General features: G+C 62.5%; 2 protein-coding genes across 2 annotated transcripts; one reads left to right on the forward strand and one right to left on the reverse strand.

Moving 5' to 3' along the window:
- Nucleotides 1-267: 267 nt before the first annotated feature.
- Nucleotides 268-14,161, reverse strand: GANAB (glucosidase II alpha subunit). The gene is made up of 25 exons (XM_077789715.1): nucleotides 14,092-14,161; nucleotides 12,922-13,011; nucleotides 12,726-12,834; nucleotides 12,173-12,300; nucleotides 11,615-11,794; nucleotides 10,755-10,808; nucleotides 10,139-10,223; nucleotides 9,956-10,040; nucleotides 9,769-9,865; nucleotides 9,206-9,386; nucleotides 8,277-8,430; nucleotides 7,442-7,677; nucleotides 7,053-7,179; nucleotides 6,716-6,795; nucleotides 6,114-6,257; nucleotides 5,385-5,481; nucleotides 5,181-5,282; nucleotides 4,544-4,787; nucleotides 4,058-4,122; nucleotides 3,878-3,954; nucleotides 3,724-3,798; nucleotides 3,116-3,229; nucleotides 2,487-2,599; nucleotides 1,607-1,707; nucleotides 268-1,127 (listed from the first exon to the last, which is right to left on the reverse strand). The coding sequence occupies exons 1-25, from the start codon at nucleotides 14,109-14,111 to the stop codon at nucleotides 1,018-1,020; spliced, it is 2,868 nt and encodes a 955-aa protein (XP_077645841.1). The 5' UTR covers nucleotides 14,112-14,161; the 3' UTR covers nucleotides 268-1,017.
- A 537-nt stretch (nucleotides 14,162-14,698) lies between these two features.
- ZBTB3 (zinc finger and BTB domain containing 3) lies at nucleotides 14,699-16,638 on the forward strand. Its single transcript, XM_077789632.1, has 3 exons — nucleotides 14,699-14,712; nucleotides 15,528-16,225; nucleotides 16,328-16,638. The coding sequence occupies exons 2-3, from the start codon at nucleotides 15,532-15,534 to the stop codon at nucleotides 16,636-16,638; spliced, it is 1,005 nt and encodes a 334-aa protein (XP_077645758.1). The 5' UTR covers nucleotides 14,699-14,712; nucleotides 15,528-15,531.
- Nucleotides 16,639-17,612: the final 974 nt, after the last annotated feature.

Here is a 17,612-nt window from a genome sequence, read left to right on the forward strand (position 1 = left end):
TGAGGAGGGGTCGGGGGATGGGGGAGGGGGGTCCCGGTGTGAGGGGGGCGGGGCCGGTGCCGCTTTCGGGGGCGCGGAGGCTCCGGTGGAGCAGCACTTCCGGTCTGACGGCAGCTTCCGGTCCCCTCTCACAATGCTTCCCCCCCGCCCCGCCTCACGCGGATGAAAAAGTTCCGGTGGGGGGGGTGGGGGTCGCAAGAAAGGTTCCGGCCTCCCCCCGACCCCCCCCCCCCCCCACGCTGATCGAGATTCCCAACATTCCCCAAATTCCCGTTTTTTATTTGGTTTTATTTCGTGTTTTATCAAAACTCCGCGCGGCGCTGCGCCTCTTTCCCCCCCCCCCCCAACCCCCCTGTGCAGCGGGGGGGGGGGACCCGGCTCTGCCTCCCCCCCACCAAAGAGGGGGGAGGGGTCCCCAAACCCCCCCCCGAGACCCTCCCGGGCTGGGGGAGGGGCGGGCAAAAAGGGGAGGGGGCGTGGGGGGGGCGCACACAGAGCTTTGGTCCCCAACCCCTCCTCGACACGACCCCCACCCAAATTTGGGGGGGAAACCCCAATTTAGGGGGTTTCAGACCCCTCTTAACCCCCCTAATTTGGGGGGGGGAGCAGAGTCACACCCAAACCTTGAATTTGGGGGCTCAGAGACCCCAAATTTGGGGTAAAATTGGGGGGGAGGGGCTCAACCTGTGATTTGGGGGTGGTCTCACCCCTCATTTGGGCAGGGTCTGACCCCCCATTTGGGGGGGCTCAATCCTCATTTTGGGGGGGACTGACCCCTCATTTTGGGGGGGGTCGCAACCCCTAATTTGGAGGGGTTCCATCCTCATTTTGGGGGGGGGCTCACCCCTCATCCTGGGGGACTCAAACCCCCCCCCCCCCCCAATTCTGGGCTCCTCAAACAGCGGCGGCCGCTGGGGTTTTTTTTGGGGGGGATTTGAGGTTTTTTGGGGGGCTCTGGGGGGGCCCAGGGGGTTCAGGGAATTTTGGGGGGTGGTCCAGGGGCCCCCCCCCCGTCCATTATCGCAGGGAGATGCTCCAGTCGGCCCCAATGGGGACCCCAGGGCGCCGCAGGGTCAGCACCGAGCGCTCGGGGTCGTGCTGGAAATGCAGCGAGCTCTGGGAACCGTCTGCAGATGGAGACACAAAATTCGGGGTCAGGGATCCCAAATTCGGGGTCAGGGACCCCAAAAATTCATCAGGAATGTAAAAAACTCAGAGGAATCATAAAACTCCAGCTCACTGACCCCGAGAACCCATCAAGAACACAAAATGCTCCTCAGAAACCCAAATTCTTCGTGAGGGACCTTGAATTCCCCTCTGGGACCCCAATTCCCCTCAGAAACCATAAAATTCCCTCAAGGACAACAAATTTCTCTCAAGGATCCCAAATTCTCCCTCAAGGACCCCAAAAACCCCTCAGAAACCCCAAAGTCTCCTCAGATCTTCCAAAATCCACCCTCCCTCCCCAAACCCCTCAATGTCCATCCTGAGCAGGCGCTCTCCAGCCACTCCACCCCCAGGATGACCCCTCCAAAACCCCCCAAAACCCACCCTAAAACCCCCAAAACCCACCCTAAAACCCCAAAACTCCCCAAAACCCCCTCACCTTGGGTGGTCAGCAGGGCACTCTCCGGCCGCCCCACCCCCAGGATGACCACTCGCTCCAGCCAGGCTGGGCTGGACATGGACCCGCGGGGGTCAGCAGAGCTGGGGGGACAGAGGGGTCACAAGGAGGGTCACAGCCCCCCAAAAATCACCCCTGATCCCTCACCCCCATCACACACAGGGCCCACGAGAAACGGGGGTTTGGGGACACCCTAGAGGTATTTTTGGGATATTTTGGGGCTGTTTGGGTACCTGTCCATAAAGGTTCCTAGGAGGTGTTTGGGGTGAGTTCAGGGGTATGTTTAGGGTATTTTTGTACACACAGCTGTGAGGGTGCCTGGAGCTGTTTGGGGGGTATTTTTGGGTTGTTCTGGGGATATTTTAGGACCATGTTTGGAGTATTTTGGGTACATGATTGTGAAGGCTCTTAGGGGTTGTTTTGGGGTGGATTTGAGGGATATTTTTCAGTATTTGGGGGTATTTTTGGGCTGCTTTTTTCACTCCTGTTTCCCACACTTTTTCTCTCCTCACGTTTTCCCGCCCTTTTTGTCCCCTCACGTTTTCCCGCCCTTTTTGTCCCCTCACGTTTTCCCGCCCTTTTTGTCCCCTCACATTTTCCCGCCCTTTTTGTCCCCTCACGTTTTCCCGCCCTTTTTGTCCCCTCATGTTTCCATTTTTCCCCTTACATTTCCTGCCCTTTTTTTCCCCTTTGTTTATGGGATTTTTGTGTACCTGCCTGGGAGGTTTTTTTGGGGCAGTTTTGGGGCTACTTTAGGGGATTTTTTGGATAGCTGGCAGTCAGGTTACCCTGGGGCTGCTTCAGGTGGGATTTCTGGAATACTTTAGGGTATTTTAGGCTGGTTTTGGGATATTTTGGGTACCTGGAGGTGAGAGTGCCATTGGCAAAGTGGAAGTGCCGGTGCAGGAATGCATTTTTGGTGGCATAGTCGAAGCTGATTCCATCATCCACATACAGATCCCCTTGCGCCGTGCCCTGGGGGATAAAAGGGGGTTTGGGGGGATCCCAAGAGGGGTTTTGGGGGCAAATGAGGGGTCTGGAGGTATCTCAGAGGGTTTTTGAGGGTCCCAGGGAGAGTTTTTGGGGTCCCTGAAGGGAGATTCAGGGTTCCTGCATTCACCTGGGAGGGATCTGGGGGGGGTTTCAGGGTTCCTGGTGGGGGTTTGGGGTTCCCACACTCACCTGGGAAGTGTCTGGGGGTGTTTTGTGGACCCTGAGGGAGATTTGGGGTCCCTGCACTCACCTGGGAGGGGTCTGGAGAGGTTTTGGGGTTCCTGGTGGGGGTTTTGGGGTCCCTACACTCACCTGGGAGAGGTCTGGAGAGGTTTTGGGGTTCCTGGTGGGGGTTTTGGGGTCCCTACACTCACCTGGGAGGGGTCTGGAGAGGTTTTGGGGTTCCTGGTGGGGGTTTTGGGGTCCCTACACTCACCTGGGAGAGGTCTGGAGAGGTTTTGGGGTTCCTGGTGGGGGTTTTGGGGTCCCTACACTCACCTGGGGGCTCAGGGCCACATAGAGGGTGAAGGGGTCGCCCTTCATGGCCTCAGTGGAGCGGCGAGGCCGGTCCTGGCGTGGGATCACCGTCCCCCCTCGCTGGAACACCGGGATCTGGTGGAGCATGGAGGGGGTCAGCACCCCAAAAACCCCATTAAAAAAACCCAAATCCCCCCAAAAACCCCATTTAAAAAAACCCACATCTCCCCAAACCCTGCCCAAAAAAACCCCAAATCCCCCAGGTCACTCCCAGTGCTTGAGATGATTTTGACCACTATCCCCACCCGCACTGGAACACAAGGATCTGGGGGGATTCAGATTTTTGGAGTCTCCAGGGGGATTTTGGGGTCGCCATGGAAGTTCTGGGGTCTCCAGGGAGGTTTTTGGGGTCCCAAACCCCTCCACACACCCCTTGAGCTCCCCCAAAACAACCCATGGTGCTGAGGGTGACGGGCACCACACTCCCCATGGGGGAAGAGGGAGATCAGGGGAGGATTTTGGGGTGTCCAGGGGGAATTTTGGGGGTTCCAAGGGCAGTTTTAGGGTCTCATGGGGGTTTTGGGGTCCCAGCATCCCCCCAAACCCCTTGAGCCCCCCCAGAAACCCACGGTGCTGAGGGTGACGGGCACATAGAGGGTCTGGGGCGCCCGGTGCTGCTCGTGGGTCTCTTCATTGTACCAGACCTGGGGGTGAAATTTAGGGTTCAGGGGGGTCCTGCGCCCCAAAAAAACCCTAAAAATCACCCCAAAAGGGCTCACTCACCTCTCCTTCCCCAGGCAGGTACACGTTGACCCCGCGGGCGCCCGACTCTGTCACGGGGTGCACCAGGAGCACCCGGTCTGGGGGACAGGGGTCAGCAAGGGGAAACCCCAAAAATGACCCCAAAAGGGATCCTAAAAGGGGTCAAGGACCCCAGAAAGGGAGTCAGGGACTCCCCCTCACCGATCATGTACTGGTCATCCATGGCGAAGGTGTGGGGGTCATCCGGGAATTCCATCCACAGGGGCCTGGGGGGGACAGTGGGGTTTGGGGTCAGGGGGATCTGGGGGCATTTTGGGGGTTTCGGATTAGGGGGATTTGGGGTCAGAGGGTTTGGGGATGTTTTGGGGTCAGGGGGTCTGAGGCCAGGAATTTGGAGTCATCAGGGTTTGGGAGCAGGCGTCTAGGACGGGGCGGTTTGGGGTCAGAGGTTTGGGTTCAGGGGATTTGGGGTTATCCTGGATGGACTGGGGGTTACCCAGGTAGATTTTAGGGATGAATTTGGGGGTTTTGGGGTGGATTTGGGGTTTTTGGGGTGGCACACCTCATGACAGGGATGCCCTGGCAGTGGCAGTGGTACAAGGCCATGTACCACGTCGGGAACAGGGGATTTTGGGGTTATCTTGGGTGGGTTTTTGGGGTGGATTTGGGGTTTTTGGGGCGGCACACCTCATGACGGGGATGCCCTGGCGGTGGCAGTGGTAGAAGGCAGTGTACCACGTCGGGAGCAGGGCGTAGCGGCGCCGCAGCGCGGCCCTGACCAGCGCCAGGTGCTCGGGGCTCAGCAGCCACGGCTCGCGCCGCGCCGTGTCCAGGTGGGCGTGGGCGCGGAAGAAGGGCTGGAACGCCCCGGCCTGGTACCAGCGCACCTGCAGCTCCGGGCCCGGGTTCTGGAAGAAGCCGCCCACGTCCGCTGCCAACGGGGCAGGGGTGGCAGTGAGCCCTGGTCCTGAGCCTGCTCCCAGTCCCACATCCCGGTGCTGGCCCTGATCCCAATCCTGGTCTCAATCCTGGTCCTGGCCCTGGCCCTGACCCCAATCCTGGTCTCAATCCTGGTCCTGATCCCAATCCTGCCCCCAGTCCTGATCCCATTCCTAATCCCTGTCCCAGCTCTGATCCTAGATCCTGGACCTGACCCAGATCCCAATCCTGGTCCTGGTCTCAAACCCCTCCTGATCCCAGCCAGCCCTTGTTCCATTCCCATTCCAGATCCCAGCTCCAATCCTATCCATGACCCCATTCCCCATCCCATATCCCAATCCCTGACCCCAATCCCAGCATTCCCAGTACTCCCAGTTTGGCTCACCCCCGCAGAAGGCCAGCCCAGCCAGCCCGAAGCTCAGGCACATGGGGATGGAGATCCGCAGGTGCTCCCAGTCGGCCGTGTTGTCCCCGGTCCAAACCGCACCTGGGGAGTTTGGGGGGGTCAGGGGGGGTTCCCCTCAATCCTGAACCCCCCCACAAATTCCAGGATTTGCCCAAAATCCCAGGATTTCCCCCCAGGCCTCACCGTAGCGCTGGGAGCCGGCGAAGAAGGCGCGGCTGAGCACGAAGGGCCGGAGCCGCCCCCCCGAGCGCCGGATCAGCCCCTCGGCCGTGGCCTTGTGCTGGGAACGGGGAAAAGGGGGTCAGCCACCCCAAACCCGACCCCAAAGGGGGCTAAAGGGGTTTGGGGGAAATGAAGCCAGAATTGAGAGGGTTTGGGGGGACCTAAAGGGTGTTTGAGGGGCCTAAAAGGGGTTTGTGGGGGTTTAGAACAGTTTGGGGGCTCCTAAAGGGGTTTGAGGGGTCCTAAATGGGTGTTTGGGGGGGCCTAAAAAGGGTTTGGAGGAGCCTGAAGGGGTTTGGGGGGTCCTGAAGCAGTTTGGGGGCTCTGAAGGGATTTGGGGGGGAAATTAATGGGAACTGGAGGGGCCCAAAAGGGGTGAGAGAGAGTCCTAAAGAGGTTTGGGGGGCTCTGGGAGGTTGGAATTTTTTTGGGGCTCCTTCAGAAGTTTTGGGGGTGCCCCTGTGAGGATTTAAGGGCATCTCAGAGGATTTGGGGGGGGGGGTCCCAGAAGATTTGGGGGGGGGGGGGTCTCATCATACATAGCCCACAGATGCTCCCAGCCCCCAAACTGCCCAAGGTTTAGGGAGGGTCCCTGAGGGGTTTGGGTGGCTCTGGGAGATTGGGATTTTTTTTTGGGTCTCTGTGGGATTTTGGGGTTGTCCCTGTGGGGTTTTGGGGGGGGGGTCTCACCACGTAGAGCCCGTAGATGTTGTGCAGCTCACGGTGCTCCCAGCCCCCAAAGTGCCGCGCGTCCTTGTGCATCGTCACCTCGGGGCCGCTGAACACCGACGGCTCGTTCATGTCATTCCACGTGTACAGCGCCTCCGTGGAGCCCTGGGGGAGCCCCAGATCAGTGGGGGGACCCCAAAAATATGGGGAGGGGGGGGGTTCTGAAACCCTCCCAGGGGATCCCCAAAATCGGGGCGGAAAGCCAAGGTGGGGTCTCCAAAAAGGCACTGAGGGGAAAGGGTGCGAGGGAGAAAGGGGTGAGGAGAGGTTTGTGGGGATTCTCTAAAACTAGAGAGGGCTTCGGGCTCAGGAAAGCCCAAAAAATCAGCAGGGAAACCCCAAAAATATGGGGGGGATTCTGCAAGTGCCAGGCGGTTCCCCAAAATCCCCCCTAAAAGATGGAGGGATTCTCCAAGGGGAGGATGGTGCAAGGGGGAAAAGGGTGAAGAGAGGAATTTGTGAGGGGGGGGGTCTCCAGGGTTTTGGGAATGCTTTGAGGGGAGGCTCTGGAGGGTCTGACAGAAATCTGGGGGGGTTGGACAGAGATTTTGGGGGGTCCCCACCTCATAGTGGTCGAAGGCAAACATGTTCGCCCACCACTCGCGCATCTCGGGGTTCGTGAAGTCGGGGTACGCCGAAGAGCCTGGGGGGCAAGGGGGGGGGGGCTTGTGACCCCCCCCTGGACACCCCAAAACCACCCCAAAACCACCCCAAAATCCCCCCAGCCCCACTGACTGGACCAACAGCAGCCTTTGTAGCCACTGCCATCCTCAGTATTGATGTGGAACTCCCTGAGCACCCTGAGACCACCCCAAAATCCCTTCAGGAGCTCTCAAAACCCCCAGAAAATCCCCTAAAACCCCTCGAGGACCTCCCAGATCCCCCCCCAGCCCCACTGACCGGGCCAGCACCAGCCCTCGTAGTCGTTGCCGTCCTTGGTTTTGACGAAGAGGCCTCGCGCCCGCAGCTCCGTGTGCACCCGGTACCCCCCGTCCACCTTGATGTGCGGGTCCACGATGCTGACCATCTGTGGGGCAGTGGCCAGGGGTGAGTGACCACCGGGCAGTGGCCAGGGAGGCAGTAACCAAGGGAACGTTCCCAATCCCAATCCCACCCCATTCCCAATCCCCTCCCTGCATTTCCAGCCCGCCAAGCGCTCCAGCATGCCCCGGGGGTTGGGGAATTTGGCAGGATTTGGCAGGATCCCATTTCCAATCCTGCTCCCACCCCAATCCCATTCCCAATCCTGCTCCCACCCCAATCCCATCCCAACCCCGTTCCCGTCCCACCCTGCGTTTCCGGGCCGCCAGGCGCTCCAGCATGCCCCGAGGGTTGGGGAATTTGGCAGGGTCCCAGGTGAAGTAGCGCTTGCCGTCGGCGTGCTCGATGTCCAGCCAGAGCACGTCCAGGGGCAGCTCGTGCTCCTCGAATCCCCTCTCCACGGCCTCCACGTCCGCCTCGTCCTGGTAATTCCAGCGGCTCTGGTGGTAGCCCAGGGAGAAGAGCGGGGGCAGCGCCTGTGTGCCTGGGCAAGGGGTGGGAACAAGGGTGAAATCCCCCAAAACAGCCCTAAAAACGGGCATGGGGCACAGCCAGATGGGAGAGATCCCCTAAAATAATCCTAAAAATGGGGGCACGGTGAAAATGCCTTGAAAATAACCCTAAAAGTGGAGATAGGGTGGGAATCCCCTGAAAATAATCCTAAAAATGGGAATGGGGTGGGAATGTTCTGAAAATAACTCTAAAAGTGGGAATAGGGTGGGAATCCCCTGAAAATAACCCTAAAAGTGGGAACAGGGTGAGAATCCCCTGAAAACCCTAAAAGTGGGAATAAGGTGGGAATCCCCTGAAACTCGGAACGGAGCAGAAATTTTCTGCAAATAACTCTAGAAACAGAAACTGGACAACATCAAAGTTGAGAAATCCCCCAAAAACTCCCGTGAGAATGGGAATGGGGTTGAAAGAGAAAAATTCACAGTGTCCCCACTGTCCTGTACCAGTCAGGGCTCTATTCTGGTGTCCCTGTCCCCATCCCAGTGTCCCCAGTGTCCCATACTGGTCAGGGCTCTGTTCTGGTGTCCCTGTCCCCATCCCAGTGTCCCCAGTGTCCCCAGCGGCCCGTACCGGTCAGTCTCCCGTACTGGGCAGTGACGTCGGCGGGCCGCGGCCCCAGCAGCAGGAAGACGTCGATGACGCCGCTCTCGGACATCCAGCGCACCTCAGTCTGGGGGGTCTCACCTCCCCCCTGCATGTAATCCAGGAGCTTCCCAAAAAGGGTCTGGGGGTGGGACAGGGGGTCAGCAACCCCAAATTCCCACTGAGGTAACCAGACACCCCCGCAAACCACCCCAAAGTCCCCCTCTCGGACTTTCCCAGACGTGTTAGAGCTGATGTCCACCCTGGTCTTGGCCCCTCAGGGACCCCAGATCCCCTAAATCCCCTCCAGAACACCCTAAATCCCCCTCCTGGATCTTTCTAGCAGTGTTGGAGCCCCCCAAGAACCCCAAAACCTACCCAGGACCCCCAAACCTCCCCCAAACCTCCTCAAACCTCCCCCAAACCCCCCGAGACCTCCCTGCTGGACATTCCCAACTGTGTTGGAGCTGATGTCCACCCAGGACCCACAAACCCACCCAGAACCCTCCCTAAACCCCCTCAGACCCCTCTGCCGGACCTTCCCAGCTGTGTTGGAGCCGATGTCCACGCAGGACCCACAAACCCACCCAGAACCCTCCCTAAACCCCCTCAGACCCCTCTGCCGGACCTTCCCGGCCGTGTTGGAGCCGATGTCCACGCAGGACCCCCAAACCCAGCCAGGACCCCCCAAAACCTCCCCCAAACCCCTCGAGACCTCCCTGCTGGACATTCCCAACTGTGTTGGAGCTGATGTCCACCCAGGACCTACAAACCCACCCAGAACCCTCCCTAAACCCCCTCAAACCCCTCTGCCGGACCTTCCAGCCATGTTGGAGCCGATGTCCACGCAGGACCCCCAAACCCAGCCAGGACCCCCCAAAACCTCCCCCAAACCTCCCCAGACCCCCCTGCCAGACCTTCCCGGCCGTGTTGGAGCCGATGTCCACCCAGGTCTCGGCGGCGTTGAGCCAGAAGATGCCGAGGCTGAGGCGGGGCCGGTGGGCGAGCAGCAGCGGCACCGAGCCGTACAGAGCCATGGGCGTGAACACCTCGTACTGGAACACGTCCAGGTTGTACAGGCGGTACGGGTCACCCCCCCTGGGGACACGGGGACAGTCAGGGACACTGCCAGGGGGTCAGGGACACACCCCAGGGCTGTACAGGCTCTATGGGTCACCTCCCCCAGGGGACATCTGGGATATGGGGGCAAGCTCAGGGACACCCCCACGATGTCACTGTCACCCCATGAAGCCACCATCACTGCCATCCCCACACAGCATCGCTGTCACTGACACCCTGCTGCTGTCACTGTCACTGTCACCCCAGTGTTCCTGTCCTCCCACGGTGACACCATCCCCCTCATCTCGCTCCTGTACCCCCACATCCCCGTGTCCCCGTGTTGTCCCCATCTCTGTGTCACCCCAATGTCCCCGTGGTGTCCCCAATGTCCCCGTGGTGTCCCCGTGGTGTCCCCGCTCACTCGGTGGGGCGCAGCCGCAGGCTCTCGGCGTGCTCAGGGATGCCGTACACGTGCTCGAATCCGGGCAGGGAGAAATCCAACCCCACCGAGGTGGGTCCTGCAGGGAGGGGTTGGGGGGGTCACAGGGGTCCCCCATGCCCCCCTCCCGTGTCCCCAAGTGTCCCCAAGCGTCCCCAGCTCTCCCCACCATAGGGTTTGCTGTCCGTGTGCGTCTTGAACGTCTCCTCCCACGCCCCCGGCTCCTCCTCGGGCTCTGCCGGTGGCTCCGTGGGCTGGGGGGGGACAAATCCTGTCAGGAATGGGGGGACCCCTCCCCCAAAAAAATGGGGGGAGGGTTTACTCTGGGGTGTCCCCCCCCAGTCCTTGTCACCTTGTCGCTCTGGGTGCTGCCAGCGCCGTCCTCGGGCCCCTCCTGCGCCGCCCCCTCCTCGCCCGGGGGGTCCTTGGGGGGGTCCCTGTGGGAATTTGGGGTCCTGGGGTGCCCCAAAGGGGGGGGAAGGGGGGCGACAGGGACAAGGGGCACCCCCAAGACCCCGAATTGTGGGGGGACCAGGACCCCCCTCAGCTGCTCCTGCCCACTCTGGGTGGGGGGGTGGGGGTGTAGGGGGGGGGGGAAATCTCCTCATTTTTGGGGTGCACAGACCCCCGCCAGCTACACCTAACCCTTCAATTTGGGGGTGCACAGACCCCCCTTAGCTACACCTGACCCTTCAATTTGGGGGTGCACAGACCCCCCTTAGCTACACCTGACCCTTCAATTTGGGGAGGGGGGCACAGACCCCCTCCCTGACTACTCCAGCCCCCTCCCCAATTTTGGGGGCCACAACAACCCCCCCCAAACTGCTCCTACTCCCCGTTTTGGGGGGGATTTGAAGTCCCCCAATTCCTCCTACCCCCTCCCACCGTGCTGAGGGGGGGATCCCTTTTTGAGGGGGGGTCCGGGGGAGTTTGGGGGCGCAGGGACGGCGGCGATTCCATGGATTTACCTACGGAAAAGGCTCTTGATCCTATCCCACACAGAACTAACTTTATCCGCCAGACTGGGGGTGGGGGGCACCAAAACAGAAACACAGAGAGTCAGCGCGGCCCCCCCGGCCCGCGGGGACCCCCTGGGCTGGGGGGGCCACCCCGACCCCCTCTGCGCTTTGGGGGACACCCCCCACCCCACCCTGAGCCCTGCGGGGGGATTTGGGGGTTTTTTTTAGGGTTTTTCAAAGGGTTTTTGAGCCTTTTTTGAGGGTTTCTTCCGTACGTTTTTTTTTTTTTTTAGGATTTTGAAAGTTTTTAAGATTTTTTTTAGGAGCTTTTCTGGGAGTTTTGAAGGTATTTGAGGGTTTTTTAGGAGGATTTTTGGGGGGTTTTGAAGGTTTCTGAGTTTTTTAGGAATTTTTTGGGGGGGTTTGAAGGTTTTTGAGCATTTTTTAAGGGGTTTTTGGGGGTGGTTTTGAAGGGTTTTGAGTGTTTTTTGATTATTTTTGTGGAATTTTGAAGATTTTTGAGGCTTTTTTAGGAATTTTTTGGAAGGTTTTAAAGGTTTTTGAGGATTTTTTGAGGGATTATATTTAGGATTTAGAAGATTTTTGGAAGTTTTTTTTAAGGTCTTTTTGGTGATTTTAAAGGTTTTTTGAGGGCTTTTTGAAAGTTTTTTTTTTTTTTAGGATTTTGAAGATTTTTTGAGAGTGTTTTTTTTAGGGATTTTGAAGGTTTTTGAGCATTTTTTTGAGTTTTTTTCTAGGAATTTGAAGGTTTTCTGAGGGCTATTTTTAGGAATTTGAAGGTTTTCTGAGGGCTATTTTTAGGAGTTTGAAGGTTTTCTGAGGGTTTTTCAGGGTTTGGGGTCACTCACGAGTCCCGGCGGCGCCGCTGGTGCTCGAAGACGAGGAGGCCGCGGGCGTTGACGCTGCAGAGCAGCTCCCGCTGCCGCAGCAGGTCCAGGCGGAACGGCCGCTCCGTCACCAGCAGCCGGTGGCCCCCGGGGCCCAGGGACAGCTCCAGGGTCCCCTCGTCACGGCCTGTCACCTCCAGCCTGGGGACAGCGGTGTTTGTCACCATCCCTGGGCTTTGTCACCACCCCAGGGCTTTGTCACCATCCCCAGGGCACCCCGGGCTTTGTCACCATCCCAGGGCTTTGTCACCACCCCAGGGCACTCCAGGCTTTGTCACCGTCCCAGGGCACCCCAGAGAACCACGACTGCCACCCCAGGGCAGCTCTGGGGTGTCCTGGTCACAGCCTGGGGACAGCGGCCATCAGGGGTGGCAGTGTCCCCTGTCCCTCAGGGGGTGGCTCTGACCTCCTCCTGTGTCCCCATGTGTCCCCATGTCCCCTCACCTCTCGGCAGGCGGCTCCCCCAGCAGCCATTGGGGATGGGTGGCAGTGTCCCCATGTGTCCCCATGTCCCCTCACCTCTCGGCAGGCGGCTCCCCCAGCAGCACGTCGGGCACGTGGTAGCGGGGCCGCAGCGGGGCCAGCTCCTGGATGCGCAGGCGCGTCACGTTCCCGGTGAGCCCCCACAGCTCCAGCAGCAGCGGCACCTGCGGGGACAGCGGTGGCACCTGGGGCTGGGGACAGCATCACCTGGGGCTGGGAACTGGCACCTGGGGCTGGGGATTGGCACCTGGGGATGGGGGTTGGCACCTGGGGATGGGAATTGGCACCTGGGGATGGGGATTGGCACTTGGGGCTGGGAACTGGCACCTGGGGATGGGAATTGGCACCTGGGGATGGGGACATGAGGACAGTGGCACCTGAGGCAGAGGACACAGGGACAGTGGCACCTGGGGGCCCCCACACCTCCCACAGCAGTGACACCTGAACGGCGGGGACAGGGACAAGGCCAGCTAGGCACAGAGACACCTGGGACCCCCCAGTGTCCCCGTGTCCCCTCACCTGGGTGGCCTCGGTGACCACCTGGATCCTGTGAGCCCTGTGACCCCCCAGTGTCCCCGTGTCCCCTCACCTGGGTGGCCTCGTTGACCAGCTGGATGGTGGCCACGTCGGGGCCGAGCTGCAGCGACTCCAGCAGCGCCCGGTACGGGGAGTTCCCGGGCTGGATCCGCCGCTGCCGCCTGGGGGGGCACAGGGAGGGGGGCCCTGAGTGACCCCCCGGGCTGAGCCCCCCAGATCCCCCCAGCCGTGCCCCCCCAGCCCCACACCTGCAGAAGCCGCTCTGCTCGCAGCTCTTGAAGTTGCCGCGGTCGACGGCGAGCGAGGCCCCGAGGCACAGGGTCAGCCAGAGCGGCCACCTGGGGGCACGGGGGGTCAGCACCCCAAAAACAGGGAGAGAGACCCCCAAAACAAACCTGGGGCATGGGGGGTCAGCACCCCAAAAACAGGGAGAGAGACCCCCAAAACAAACCTAAGGGGGTCAGCGCCCCGAAAACGGGGAGAGAGACCCCCAAAACAAACCTGGGGCACGGGGGGTCAGCACCCCAAAAACAGGGAGACCCCCAAAACAAACCTGAAGGGGTCAGCACCCCAAAAACGGGGAGAGAGAGACCCCCAAAACAAACCTGAGGGGGTTAGCACCCCGAAAACAGGGAGAGGCCCCCCAGAACACACCTGGGGGCACGGTGGGTTTCAGTGCCCCGAAACCGGGGGACGCCCCCCCAAATCCCACCTGAGGGGGTCAGAACCCTGAAACCACCCAGAGACCTCCCCCAAACCCACCGGGGAACCCCAAAACCAGCGGGAGACCCCCCCCCAACCCACGGGGGGACACCGGGATACCCCAAATCCCCCCTCAGGTAGGCAAGGAGGGGGGGGTCAGAGAGCCCCAAAATCATTGGGGGGGCAGCAGGAACCCCCGAACATGGAGACGGGGGGGCTCAGGGACCCCCCCCCAAAAAAAACCTCAAGTGAGAACGGGGCGGTCCAGATCCCCCAAATGGCATCTGTGGGGGCATAGACCCCAAAAACCAGCGGGGGGGACACGGGGGGGGCATTGGGGGGGTAAGAGCTGGGGTAGGGACCCCCCCCCAAACCCGCGGGGAGCACAGGGACTCCCCCCAAACCCACAGGGACACCCCGACCGGCACCCAGAGGCAGCAGGGGGGACATGGGGGGGGGTCACAGAGCAGATTTCGGGGGGGTCCCGGGGGAATCTGGGGGGGAGGGTCCCACAGGGGCTAGGGGGGGGTCGGGGGTGTGTGGGGGGCTGGGCCGCAGCCCGGGCTCGAGGATTTGGGGGGGGTCCCGGGCACTCAAGGCCCGGCCGGGGGGGCCCGGGGGGGGTTTTGGGGCGGGGGGTCCCGTGGGGGGGTCGGGGGTGACTTTGGGGGTCCCGTGGGGGGTGGGGGGGGGTCGGGCCCCTGGCGCGCGCTCACCGCCCCAGCGCCGCCGCCATCTTGGATCCGGCCTGACCCTTGACCCCGCCCCCGGCCCGACGCCGCCGCCTCCTATTGGCTGCGAGTGGCCACGCCCTCCTCCCCGCCCCGGCCACGCCCTCCCGCGGGGTTCCCGCCTTACCTGGTTGCCGGGGAGACCGAGGCCCCGCCCTTCCCGTGTTGTGATTCGCGGTCGAGGCTGGAGCGACGGCAGCACAACTCAATCAGAGCGCGGCTCGGGGAAGAGGCGAGAGCGCAGCGTGAGGGCAGGACGGAAACCCAATGAAAGCGCGGGAACGCTGAGTGACACACTGTCTTGTCCAATCAGAATGCTGCTTTCAGCCGGTGCCCCGCCCACGAGGGCTTCCGTGGCAACGCCCCGCCTCCGCGCTCATGGAAACCACCGCCCTGGCGACCGCGGCCCGTCCTTTTCCGGAGAGCCAATCAGCAGCGCGGATTCCTGAGTGCCGGCAATCGCGGCCAATCAACAAACGTTTCTGACACAGCTTGGCCCGGTCATATTGAGTGACAGGTTGACTAACCAATGAGAGCGGAGTGGCGGCTCGCCGGGGCCGCCAATCAGCGCGGGGGGGCGAGGCGTAGACAGGCCGCGGCTTTGTGGTGAGCGGGGCCGGGGGCGCTGGGGGGGAACCGGGACAAACTGGGACAAACTGGGACGGACTGGGACCGACCGGGGCCGACCCGGCTGGACTGAGGCCGAGCAGGACTCGTGGGGCCGGGCTGGGATTGACTGGGATGGGCCCCTGTGGGATTGACTGGGACCCAATGGGTCACAGGGCCAAACTGGGATGGACTGGGAGGAACTGGGATGGGACTGGGATGGACTGGGCTGGAACTGGGCCATACTGGGATGGGCTGAGCCGCACTGGGATTGCCCGGCTGGCCCAGCTCCTGCCCGTGTGCCCCCCCCCCAGTTCCAGCACCCCCACCCCGATGGGGTTCCCTGCGCTTTGATCCCGCTCTGATCCCCGTTTTTCCCCATTTCCGAACCCCCCAATCCCGATGGAGTTCCCGGAGCACTGAGCACCCGTTTTCCCTGGGTTTTCCCATTTTTCGCAGCCCGATGGAGTTCCCCCAGCACTGATTGCCCATTTCCCCTGTTAATTTCCCCATTTCCCCCCTGTTCTCCCTGTTCATTTCCCCATTTTTCCCCATTTATTTCCCCGTTTCCTCCATTCCCCGCAGCCCGATGGAGTTCCCCGAGCACTGATTGCCCATTTTCCCTGTTTCCCCCCGCTTATTTCCCCGTTTCCTCTATTCCCCGCAGCCCGATGGAGTTCCCCGAGCACTGATCGCCCATTTTCCCTGTTTCCCCCCGTTTATTTCCCCGTTTTTCCCCAGCCCGATGGAGTTCCCCGAGCACTGATTGCCCATTTTCCCTGTTTCCCCCCGTTTATTTCCCCGTTTTTCCCCAGCCCGATGGAGTTCCCCGAGCACAGCCGGCAGCTGCTGCGGGGGCTGCGGGAGCAGCGCTCCCGGGGGATCCTGTGCGACTGCACGGTGCTGGTGGGCACCGCGCCCTTCCCGGCGCACCGGGCCGTGCTGGCCGCCTGCAGCTCCTTCTTCCACCTGTGCTACGCCGAGCCGGGCGGCGCGGGCGGGGCGCGGGGCGCCGTGGTGGCCCTCAACAGCGACATCGTCACGGCGCCCGCCTTCGCGCTGCTGCTGGAGTTCATGTACGAGGGGCGGCTGGCGCTGGCCGCCCCGCTGGAGGACGTGCTGGCCGCCGCCAGCTACCTGCACATGAACGACGTGGTCAAGCTGTGCAAGAAGAAGCTGCAGGCGCGGGGCCCGGCCGAGGCCGACAGCACCAAGCGGGAGGAGGACGCCGCCAGCCCGGCCCCGCCGCAGCCGCCGCCGCAGCCGCCGCTGCAGCCCCCGCCGGGCGACGCGGGGACGCCGCCGGAGCCGCCGCTGGTGGACGCGGCCGACACGACCCAGCCCGGGGTGGGCGGCGAGCGACCCCCGCCCAGCCCCAGCAGCTCCTGCGAGGCCGCGCCGGGACCCGGAGCCGCCGCCCCGTCCGCGGGCGGGGGTCCCTGGGCCGCGCCCCCCGGCCCCGCCGCTGTCATCAAGGCCGAGGCCATCGTGATCTCGGACGAGGAGCCCGACGGCGCCCGCCGCCCCGCCGCGCCCCCTCCTGCTCCTCCGCCGCCGCCGCCGCCGCCGCCGCCGCCTGCCCCGGGCCGAGCGGCGGGATTCGGGGAGGGGGCAGCGCTGGGCCCGGCGCTGGGGGGGCTGCGGGAGCCGCTGTTCCTGGCGCCGCTGGAGCCCCGCGGGGGTTTCGGGCTGTTCGCCGAGGAGGCCCCGACGTGCCCGACCTGCGGGAAGACGTTCTCGTGCTCGTACACGCTGCGGCGCCACGCCACCGTGCACACCCGCGAGCGGCCCTACGAGTGCCGCCACTGCCTGCGCTCCTACACGCAGTCCGGGGACCTGTACCGGCACGTCCGCAAGGCCCACAGCCACGGCGGGGCCGCCCGCGGGCCCCGCGACCCCGCCCGCGACGGCGACAACCCGCCCTGACCGCCGCGGCCGCCCGGGGAACCGGGATGGACCGAGCCGAGCCGAGCCGGCGGCGGGGCTCGGACGGGGACACCGGCATGGGGACAACTGCTCTGACCGGGGACACCGGGACGGGGATGCCTGCGGCCACCGTGCTGGGACACCGGGACTGGGACACGCGCCCTGAGCGGGACCCCCGGGGCGGCAGCGCCTGCACGGCCGGGACCCCCGGGGTGGTGACACCTGCGGGGAGCGGGACCGCCCGGGAGGGTGGCAGCGCTCCCCGGGACCCCCGGGACCCCCGGGACCGCGACCCCGCCCGGGGGGAACCGGAGGGGCGTGGCCTCTGGCGGGTGTACGGGGGTCACGCGCGAATAAAGCGACGCTGGACACGGGCGGTGGGCGGAGACTGAGGGGGCGTGGCACCGCGAGGCCCCGCCTACCGGCAGCGCCCCCGGGAGTTATCCCAGTCCATCCCAGTCCCCCCCACTCCCATCCCAGTCACTTCCAGTCCATCACGGTTATTCCCAGGACCCTTCCATTCTCTCCCAGTTCGCCTAAACTCATCCCAGTCCCCCCCAATTCCCCTAAATCCATCCCAATCCCTCCCAGTCTCTCCCACTCCCATCCCAGTTGCACCTAAATCCATCCCAGTGCCTCCCAGCTCCCCTAAATCCATCCTAGTCCCCCCCACTCCCATTCCAGTCCCCCCCAATTCCCCTAAATCCATCCCAATCCCTCCCAGTCTCTCCCACTCCCATCCCAGTTGCACCTAAATCCATCCCAGTGCCTCCCAGCTCCCCTAAATCCATCCTAGTCCCCCCCACTCCCATCCCAGTCCCCCCCAATTCCCCTAAATCCATCCCAATCCCTCCCAGTCTCTCCCACTCCCATCCCAGTTCCCCTAAACCCAGCCCAGTCCCTCCCAGCTCCCCCTAAATCCATCCCAGTTCCTCCCAATTCCCTAAATCCAACCCAGTCCCTCCCAGTCTCTC

The sequence above is a fragment of the Lonchura striata genome, chromosome 36 (assembly GCF_046129695.1).
Source record: "Lonchura striata isolate bLonStr1 chromosome 36, bLonStr1.mat, whole genome shotgun sequence".
Classification (NCBI taxonomy): Eukaryota; Metazoa; Chordata; class Aves; order Passeriformes; family Estrildidae; genus Lonchura; species Lonchura striata.

Bases quoted from the DNA above. Each gene is read 5' to 3' on its own strand.
- GANAB (XM_077789715.1), bottom strand. From the start codon at position 14,111: ATGGCGGCGGCGCTGGGGCG. The intron at 10,041-10,138 runs GTGACAAGGACT...GTCCCCCCCCAG, and splicing joins GCAGCACCCAGAGCGACAAG to CCCACGGAGCCACCGGCAGA. The intron at 1,708-2,486 runs GTACCCAAAATA...CTGTCCCCCCAG, and splicing joins AATGGCACTCTCACCTCCAG to CTCTGCTGACCCCCGCGGGT.
- ZBTB3 (XM_077789632.1), top strand. From the start codon at position 15,532: ATGGAGTTCCCCGAGCACAGCCGGCAGCTGCTGCGGGGGCTGCGGGAG. The intron at 16,226-16,327 runs GCGCCCGCCGCC...GGGAGGGGGCAG, and splicing joins CTCGGACGAGGAGCCCGACG to CGCTGGGCCCGGCGCTGGGG.